This window comes from Apaloderma vittatum, unplaced genomic scaffold, assembly GCF_000703405.1.
Source record: "Apaloderma vittatum isolate BGI_N311 unplaced genomic scaffold, ASM70340v1 scaffold8695, whole genome shotgun sequence".
Classification (NCBI taxonomy): Eukaryota; Metazoa; Chordata; class Aves; order Trogoniformes; family Trogonidae; genus Apaloderma; species Apaloderma vittatum.
The window spans coordinates 1-10,485 of NW_009718736.1; the positions used below are offsets into that span (position 1 = coordinate 1).

Here is a 10,485-nt window from a genome sequence, read left to right on the forward strand (position 1 = left end):
CACAGGCAGCGGGCTCAGTCAAGTAGGAATATTTTTATTGACCAATGAAGCATCGGAGGCGTTGTTCAGAACGGTGTAACAAAATACCAGCCCTGCACAGCGTCTGAGTTTTACAAAAACCGTTTCTACCACTTAAAGAGTAGCTTTGGACTGAGTTCATGTGACTTTCCAAAGTTGTTGTTTTTTTTTTTAAAAAAAAAAATCTAGTCTTTCCTCGTGAAAGCAAATATGCTGAATTAAGAAACGGGAGCTGTGGGTACATGTATATACACACATCCTTAACAGCTACTACGATTACATTCACACTTACCTGATTCTCATTAATTCCTTATAATCAGCACGTGATTTCTCAGCTTACTACACGTTACCAGCATCACTAATAAAGAACAAAGATTTCAAGTAATCCTGCACAGATCTCTAGTTGATTTATGGTATTATGAAAAATCCTATTCGTACCCCAGTTGCTGAATGGAACAGAGTACTACACTGTATTTGTTATTCTAGTATTTTCTTGCAAATTTAGTGCGAAGAATTCTCAAGATGTATTCATAATCCTGTTAAAATACCAGCAGTTCATACCATTATACCTTTTCAATGCCTAAATGCATGAATTTAAACGCTAAATTGCTTTTAGACAATTAAAATAAAGAAAGCAATCTTTTTGTGGTGAGTTAACAAAAGTTCCTAAGACTAAATTCCAGAGAAGCTGTACATAAAGTTATTTAGTGCTAAAAAACTACAATACATTTTTCAAGTATAAGATACTGAAATATTATTGCCAATAAATAGTTGTGCTGTAGTCAAAGCCGCGGTTCCTTCGTTGATTCATTCACATCTCAACATATTGGGATTTAGTTTCTCACTGAGTTTATGTATTAAAATCGCTAACTCTTCTGTTGCTTGGGACTTGTCCTCCAAAAGTTCGTAGCGAAGACTGGAGATATCCTGCTTGATTTCCTTTAATTCACCTGTATTCATCATGGAAAGAAACACTTGTTAGTGAAGTTGAACCCGCTTGTTCTGTTAAATCACATGAGTGTGTATTTCAGATTAACATCTCAAACTGTTTATGAGATCGAGTCCAGGGGTGGGACAGGAGGCTTTACCTCTTCTCCCTTCCAAAATGTGTGTCTCCAAACCTAAATAGTAGCAAAGGTATTTTAATAGTCCACTGAAATCTGGAGTTGTGGTCCACGTATATACAGAACAGCAAAGAGAGAAAAAGCACTTTACATAGGTTAATGAATTAATCACAGCAACACTGCTGAGCAACTGGTAAATATTAGTATTCCCTTGTAGAGAGAAAAGGCAAAGAGATTTTGTCTGCAGTGATGTGCCAGGATCACACAGGAAAAGTGTGGCAGAGCTGGCAGTAAAACTCACAGCTTCTGAGTCTCTCTCCTCTTCCTTACCAATATCCTTGGAATTAGAAAAAGTCACCCAATTTAAAATTATGTAACCATTTGACACAAGTATAAAAAACGCATTTAAATGAAAACAGTTGTCAAGGCTGGGTTCATAACAAGCAGCAGCATGTTTTCCATTACAGGTTATTCAGTACAAGAGCAGAAGTTTTTAAAAATACTCATATACTGTTCATTCAGTAAGTGTCAGGTCATGTGAATTCTTACACAGTATAGACTGCAGGCAATGATTTATCATATTTGAAATAAAAAACCAAGGAAGAATACCTAAATTCTCTAGTGATGCAAACCAGGGATAAATCTCTAGACTTCTGTTTTCAACTGCTGCAGCTCACAGGAATCCGTAAGTTTGCTATTTGCAACATAGCAGGCTTCAAAAATTGTGCCTTCAATATACCTGAGGTACCACTGAAATGGGTATGACCTGTGCTACGCAGCTGAACCCTGAGGTTCAGGGGTTAGTTCACCTGCTCCAGGTGGACTATTATGCTCTACAAAGATCGATGATTAAAGAAGAACCAAGATGTCCATGAACCGTGGTTCTCCTGCACTGGCTTGCTTATCTGAACACATATGCCAGTACCATAGAGGCATTAGGGAACTGGAAAGACTTGTTATATCCCTGGCGCTGTTGGTGACAGAACAGTTTTCCATCAATCACGAGGCAGATGATTTGCCCCAGCACAGAGCAGGAACAGGAGGAAAGCAATGGGCATTCATGAGAGGGGCACACTGAGGCGATGACATTTGTAGGAGCTTCTCTGCTTTCATCACTCATGAGCAGAGCTCTGTACAGCCACATAGGATGGGGAAGAATCAGGCTAACAGTTCAACCACAACACTGCATGTTTAAGGCACAGAGTGGGATTTGATTCCTATCTTCCTTTTCTGCTCCCTGCTCCTCACTGCAGAGTTGTAAGTAAGCAGAGAATAACTAAGAAGCAAAATAAAAGCTATGCTGCCTTAGCTGAGAGAGCACACAGCCACCTGATGCTTCTGTGCCAGTAAAAGCTGTTCTGATCCCAAGCTGTTCATCACTGCACAGCAGCTGGAGAAAACAAGGCTGCCAGCAGAAAGGTGTGGGTAAACGGTCCCAGTTCCGTCTTGCATCTCTGTCTAGGACTCTGGATGTGTGAATACAGTTTGTGCCTTCGTCACACCTTTCCTCTGTGACCGTGTGTCACATCTGTGCTTGTGTTTTCCATTTGTGGAATGGGGTCCATAATATTTCTCAGTTGTTTGGTCCTATTTGTACATTTTTGGTCACAGGCATACTTGCACTAATATCAGAGTTCAGTGCATTTGAAGCAGAAATAAACCCTCTTTTCACCTTACACCTCTATGCACCACTATAACAGCGATTCCTAATGCAATGTGACAAAAATTGTCTCTGAATATTGCAAATACAGTCTCTTTCTTACCTTCATTTACTTCATCATTTTCTTTGTCCACTTGTGCTTTCAGAACGTAACGTTTTATCAGTCTTTTCATTATTTGCTGCCGGATTAAAACAGTGATATAAGCAGGTGAGCATATATCGTTAAACAATATTTACTTTTCTTTCTTAACTACCTCCCTCACACCTGTATAAGTGCAAGAATGAACAGCCCTAGATGAAGCAGGTTTTGGTGGCATGCTGAGATTCATCATTACAATCAAGCATTCTTCTCATCCAATTACCTCTTATTTACAAAGCACCTCAACCTCTTGTAGGGAACAGGACAATAGGAAGAGATGTCTAAACACACTTATTTAGGCTTTAAGTAGCTTCAGAACGTCTACTCTTTGTTTAACTCAGTACACATGTGAAAGGATGTCTGAGAGATAAATATTTACCTTTTTTTTTTAAAAAAAAGTTGGATTTTACAGTGCAACAGTGGAAAATTAGCCATAAAGGATTCACTAAGATTATGCCTGTATTTTTATACCGTAACTGCCAGGGTTCCTTCTCTGTACTAATATTCTTGCACTGCGTTACCATATCTGATCTAATGTAGCTTGTCTGACAAAATTTGCCCAGGTGGATCACATACTCTCAACATTTTCACTAGGGGAACAAGAGTGCCTATTTATTCTTTTATTTCTGAGTTGGCAAGAAGAGAGGAAGGTGACACCTAACAGACTCCTCTTACCAGACAAGAGCATTCTGCAGCAATGCGAGCATCACATCTCAGCACAGGATAAGAATGGAAGGTAAAGTAATGCTAATCAGGTCAATGCTTTCACATTGCTTCCCCAGAAATCAGTTTCAGATGTTTGTTTCTCAAACTTCCCAAACTGAGACAGTCAAAGGAAAATCTAAGCTTTGAATGGGCTAGTTTTTTAACACTTCAAATAATGGGGCTTGAATAATAACTGTCTTTCTTTTCCCAGTAGCATCTCAGAGTTTCATTTCTACAGCAGGTTTTCTTTATCTGGTGAAGACAAAATGTACTTGAAAGACAAAGTTCTCCTAGTACCTTCCACACAGTTCTACTACTCCAAACAGTGACCACAGTACCTACCTGATAGCGTGTCGGCTGATTGAGAATGCTGTTAAAACTGTGTGATTCAAAAACTCTGGAGTTTGATTGGGTGAAGAGGTTTAACTAGGAAGAAACAAGACAAAATTAAATTATGGAATTCACAGTTAGAATTAATCTCCTTTTTTTTTTTCTTGGAAGCATCTTGGGGATGGCCTCATAGTCACTATATCACAATATTACTTCTGAAAAAAAAAACAAACCACCTTAACTTGTGGGGGTTTGTATTGTTTATGTTTTAAATACTGACAATTTTAGCCATCCTGTTCACAGCACATCTTCAAAGCGAATGTGCTCACACAGCTGAAGAAATAATTTATTATGACTTGTTGACAGGGATAAGCAGCCAGAGCAAGGAGACTCTCTGAAGTCTGGCTGCTGGGGATCTGTGCTCTTAAGCACACTTGTAATTACAGATACACACTCAAACCCCCTTCTGTGAGTTCAACCCCCTAATCTGCTCCTATTGTTCATTTTCTGTGTGGAGCAGTGGAGAAAACTGAAAGTTATCCTGCATCTATAGGGCAAGTCTGATGCTTTCCGTAACTGTTTCGAGTCTCGTGTACAGCCTGTCACTTCAGCTGGGCCACCAGGGGGCTACTTTTACCTACTCCTGCTTGCCCACCCTCTCGTGGGCAATGAGACATCAGCTCATTCACGATTTTTATTAGGGAGTGGGACAGGATTTTCTTTGTACAGTGTAACACTTTGTACAGTGCTAGCCCAGCCTCACAGATGAAATTAATTTTAAAAGACGAAAACTAGCTCCCCCTGACCTGTCCTGGCAGTGACTCCGAATTTCAGTTAAGTGATTTACATTCCAAGCACGACACTAAGTACTACTGTGTGATATGTAAATATTGCTGAATGCTTTGTTATAAAAATGTATCTTAGGGTGTTGAAGTTTCTTTGTTTTGTTTTTGGAAGACTTTGTTTTGTTTTTGTACAGTGACCTGAGAGAGCTAATGACGTTCAAGCACTTGGAGCACTAGAGAGCATAAGATGAGTAGTACCAAAAAAGTGCTTCCAGCTAAACTCATTTAAAACATTTTTAAGCATCTATCTACTTTCACTGCCTAAAGAAAACCGGAGAAAGTATCTTCTTTACTGAAGATTCAACACCACCAACAGCTCAGAAATCCTAGGCTCCAGAGGGAGTTTTCAGAACAGATGACTAGATTTGATATTTCTGATAATTCACAGTAGAACAAATAAAAATTATTTTCAAGGTATTGCTTTCAGTCTTTGTAACAAACAGGGCCTTGAGTCTAACTTATAAAAAAGCCACGTGTGTCCTCTTTAACCTGACTGTGTTCCAGTTTGCCATCAACAGAACAAGAGGAATTGTTACCCAGTGCTCACCAGGGCATCATGACACTGCATTCCATGAATATTTGTAAAAAACATTTAGATATCCAAATTTAGAATATCATGGAAGTACTGAGGATTATTGTCACCAATCCCCCTCTTTCCTTTTGCCTTCTGCTGGGTACGTAGCTTTTGAGAGCAGGAAGCGAATATCTTACTGAACACACTTTATCCTGTTCCTGTGTGAGTAGAAGGAAAATGTTTTTCTCTTTATGTCGTTTTGTTTTGTTGTTTGGGGTTTTTTTTTCAGCCCTAAACTAAAAATCTTCCTAATGGTGGCTGAAAACATCTTTAGGGATTACTTAGGCCATTCCTTATGAGGATTATTTGTGTCTTTGAATACTCAATTACTTTTATTTTATTTGTGTTTTTACAGTCATTGGATCTTGTTATCCTAAGAAAAAATATAGCTAGTTTTTGGTTTATGAAGTACGTTTAGTCAGTCTGAAATACTGACGAGGTCTATGAATACAAATGCTTGACTAATTACCATACTGTCATCAGAAGCAGAGATTTTAGTCTAAAACTTAAGGAACTGCAGAATGCTGGAATGAAGACACGATTTTTCACTGCAAGGACAACATTTCAGTACCTACCCTAGATTTGGAATTGCCCATTCCCATTTCTATGTCCTTCTGTAGCCGTCTCCTCCTGCACTTGGAAAAGTTAATGATCCTCATGATGAAATAGAAAAAAGATTTAGGGCTTGGTACAAGACTGAACGGTGGAGGTAATGTTTTTCCATCATCAAAATACGACAACCAAAGTTTAGAACGAGCGAATTTCCACTCTACATCACTGTCATCCTGTGTCAAGAAATAAAAAGAGGCATGTGCTTTGTTTTTATGAAATACAATACTTCTTCCAAATGAAACTTCTTTTAAACATCGACCCTTTCTGGTCTTACATAAAATGTTATTTGCTTGCTAGTAAGACTCCCGGTAGTTTTGCAAAAATGCAACCACTTTAAGAAGTCTACTTTAACTAAATTTCAGTTGTCTCTTTATGGCAACATCTCATTGACAATATTTAGTTCAAGCATGTGAACCATTTAAACAAGTGTTATTTTTGCACTGAGTGAAAGCCAACATATAAACTCCTTGCTATTCAAACTGGAACTTTTTTGTTCTTTTAAAGTCTTGTTTTTCTCATTAAAGGGGTCACATGAGTTTGGTGCTCACACAAGTGACGAACTGTTAACATCAAGGCATTCATAATTTAAAATGTAGTACTTGCAGCTTTTTACATAACCATGAAAAGCAACTCTGTCTTATAATGGACTATAGAAAACACAAACTTTGTTGTCACGAAGAAATCATGTTAAAAACTGACCAACTAATTTTCTCCTAATACAGTCTTAACGAAGTAAGAATACAGTCTTAAGGAAGTATGCCAAGGCTGGACCTGGCTTACCCCAAAGGTGAAAAGTTTATTTATCATAACTCATTTTCTCTTGTTGAACTCCCTGACATTTCCCAGATGTCACTGAAAATACTGGAAGTGACATATTCATTTGTACAATATCTCTTTTTCCTGCTAGTGTGGGTGTGCACCCATGTTCTACCAGAACTCATGATCTGGAAAATTGGCACTATATAAACATACTTTTACTTTCATTTCAGCAACTTGGGACTTATTTTTAAAATGCAAGTATTTTCTCTACCTTAAATTTTCCATTTTTTTTTTTATTTGAGTTGGATGCTAAATACTCAAATTATCTTTCAAAATGCAGCTACGTTGTAATTACAATTAAATTCAAATAAAGTATCTCTTTTAATAAGCAATGCAGCCAATAATTTTGTGTGAAATTCAAATTCAACGGAGCCACCTGGCAGATTTGGACAAATACTGCCACTATGTTTTCCGGTCATATGGCAAAGCTACATAAACCTAGAATCATGTTTTAATATTGTACCCAAAGCAGAAAAAGCATGTATTACAAATAAAGCTTGTAAGCTCTGTGAAGTGTAACTAAATCACAACAATCTTCAAGATAAGGACCTCTATCTTACTCCACATATGAGGAACAAAAATGTAACAAAGTATGTACCACTGCTGTGCATAAGCATCTAACTCCTGTACATTTCGCTAAAAAGTTTGAGGATTGGAACTAAACCAGAGATTTCTATTAACGAACACATCAAAATAAATTTAATCCTTATCCTAATGATGTGTCAAAAACTGAACTCATTGCATTAAGGAAACATGCTGTAAGCATTTTTAGTAAACTGAATGATACACCCACGTTTAACTGTTACACCCAGTGACTTTGTTTTCTACTTTACAACAGTCTTCATCTGAGTGTTACTTGAGATTTTAAGATTTCTGGATGAATGACACCCCCTTAGATGCACACACGTGGCACAAGATGAACTGTAAGGTTCTGCAGCTCAGCTGGCTTGTCAGATAAAGTCCCTCCCGGGAACATGGTGGTTTTGGTCATCTCCTTTACTAACATCTTCACTGCACCTGTGCATATCCAGAAGCGCTCAGTGAAGTAATTCCTGATAATTCTGCCCTTTCTCAACGTCGCAAAAGAGGAAAAACTTGAGAACAGAGCCCACCTCAATTTCTTGATATGAACTGTTGATCATAGCAATCAGCATGTTGAGCAGAACTACCACCATGGTGACATTGTATATGCCATAAAGAACATAGCCAATGTTCTCTATGAACTTATGATCATATTTGAGGACAACAGAAGTTACTTCAGACAAGCCAAATATTGACCAAAATAAGGTCTTGAAACTCTCTTCCACTCTGTAGGAAAAGAAGAGGAAGCCATTAATGACACAGATAAACATCCACTGTGTTTACAGTAAGACCAACAATCTCAAGTGATTTGCCTGTGAACCAGGTTTGTAAAGCACTGATCAAAATAACAAACAAGCATGAAAATACTTTTCACCATATGCTAAGAATTGCCCCATTGTGCTTCATTTATCCATCATAGATAACAGAGTTGTAATAACACATGCACAACAACAGTCCAGGAATTAGAAGAATTACATTTCCAGGTTTTGAGATGAAGCATATTCTCATCTCATATATTTTCCAGTCTACCTGTGCAGGGGACAGACCTTCCCTGCCCTAAAAAAGCTGAAAATGGGGCTGATGGGAAGGCAACTGCTGCACTCCTTTCAGGAGCTTCTGATTAAACCTTCCATCAGGAAGGGTGCACTCAGAAGTGAGTAGCAGGAGGTTCAGCCACAAAACTGACAAACTGAACAGGTTTTATGGGATTATTTTGAGACTTATTGAACTCAGTAGAAGCCAGGCACTTCAATGGTAAGCAGAAAAATGCCATTAGAGTATCACTGTCTCCTTTTCTTGACGAATTCAAAATATTTGTAGGCCTACCTTTGGTCTATCTAGGCTAAATCTCTCTGTGTATCAATTAAGTCTGACAGACCCCAGTTAAAGGTTACAATTCTAGTAGTTTCTATGGGAAAATGTCATTCAGAAGGTATCAGTAACATTTTCCTGCAATTGATTGTCCAACAGTCTGTGTGATTAACATAATATACAGGTCAAATTAATTTTAACTTGCAGTGAAAACTCCCATTATAGAAGTAGGAAGGAACTGGCCTTTTGAATTCTGCTATCTAAGGTTCTCAGATATCCGATTTCTCGCTGACTTCAACTGTCTTGAGTTTTATTTTAATGCTCGGAGGAAACATACAATATCTCACAGACATTGTTACCTCAGTGAAAAAATCAGAAAGCTGCATTATGGGATTTTTACTTAAACCCAACTTCATACTTACGTTGTAAAGGCTGGGTTTAGTTTAGCTCCAAGGTAGTAGGAATACAGTATGAACATCCCAATCATAAATGCAAGAAAAACCATTATAAAAAGGACCATGAACTTGAAGATGTCCTTAACAGTCCTTCCAAGTGAAATCTGCAAGGGCCCAAAACTCTCATTTGCAGGCAGGATATAGGCAATGCGAGAAAAGCTAAGAACGACAGCAATTGCATAAAGGCCTTCAGATATTATCTGAGGATCAGATGGGAGCCATTTATCTCTAGCTGGAAGACAGGAAACACAGGAGTAAATGTAAGTAGTTACTCATTTATCACCATGTTGAAAAAGAAATCTTGATAGGATTTTTCCATTAACATGTCTGAATTTAGTTGAGACAAATATCTCAAGCGTCGAGGAGTTGCTACTCTGTTCCTATTTCCTTCAAGTCACAAATGAGGAATATAAGCCACATAACTTTTTGCTAGAAGAAAAACTGTACTTGAAGAATGTAATATCTTGCATTTTAACCTTAGCTATATAACACTAAATAATTCATTATTGCTTAACACACCTGTATTATTAGCTATCTTAATAGGCACACTAAGCTAAAGCCAGAAATTTATTCATATTTAGTGTTTTATTGATGGCAAGTTTACAGTGTTGGCTGATGAACAATTTCATACATTAATCACACCAAGCTCTTGCCATTGTTGCAAATTCAGGATATAAGTTAATGCCCATTGAAAACATGATGATTTTTGCCATTTACCTCAGTGAAAGCATGACCATGGTTTTTACACACACAATATACACAGATAAATTAATAGGTTGTTTATTGTGTGAATTAATGCACCACTTTAACAAAACAACACTGAATTAAAATGTGTTTCATATCAAATGCAGCCTTTGGTTGGTGTTGCAAATAGATATTCATCACACTTGTACTTAAAACTTTGTTGTGAGTTTATTTTATTTATTTTGTACTAAGTCAATAATAGAATATAGCTTGCAAATATTTAAAATCAAGAGGGTCAAATTTAACTCTAGGATAAACAGTTACAGCAAAATTATTGACAGCTACCTTTGAACAGATTTTGTCCGTATGCCTACTGTTTGGTTTTAAGATATTAGCAAACTTATTTCTTAAATTATGTCATAATATCTATTGTTTAAATAGCATAGAAAGTAAAATATTGAGGCAGAAACGGACACACAATTCTACCAATGCAAACACTGGCAAACATTCACCTAAAGGGTTTGAAATGTTAGTGCATCCTACCCGTTCTCCTACGTTCAGATCTGTGTTGCAGTAAAGTTAAACTCACCGTAAGTAAAATATTCAATTTCTGGAGGGAGCGTAACCTCAGAGAGGTCATTCTCCTCAATGTAGTTGTCCACATATTGTTGTGCTTTTGTGGCCTGC

At 37.5% G+C, this 10,485-nt stretch overlaps 1 protein-coding gene across 1 annotated transcript in view; it reads right to left on the reverse strand.

Moving 5' to 3' along the window:
- Nucleotides 1–621: 621 nt before the first annotated feature.
- Nucleotides 622–10,485, reverse strand: part of LOC104274658 (short transient receptor potential channel 3-like) — a 31,430-nt gene continuing 21,566 nt past the window's right edge. Inside the window, 7 exon segments of the mRNA XM_009870352.1 lie at nucleotides 622–968; nucleotides 2,846–2,921; nucleotides 3,929–4,012; nucleotides 5,911–6,120; nucleotides 7,879–8,074; nucleotides 9,082–9,346; nucleotides 10,388–10,485. The exon segment at nucleotides 10,388–10,485 is cut by the window's right edge and continues 14 nt beyond it. Of these exon segments, the coding sequence (XP_009868654.1) occupies nucleotides 826–968; nucleotides 2,846–2,921; nucleotides 3,929–4,012; nucleotides 5,911–6,120; nucleotides 7,879–8,074; nucleotides 9,082–9,346; nucleotides 10,388–10,485 (1,072 nt within the window). The 3' untranslated portion in view covers nucleotides 622–825.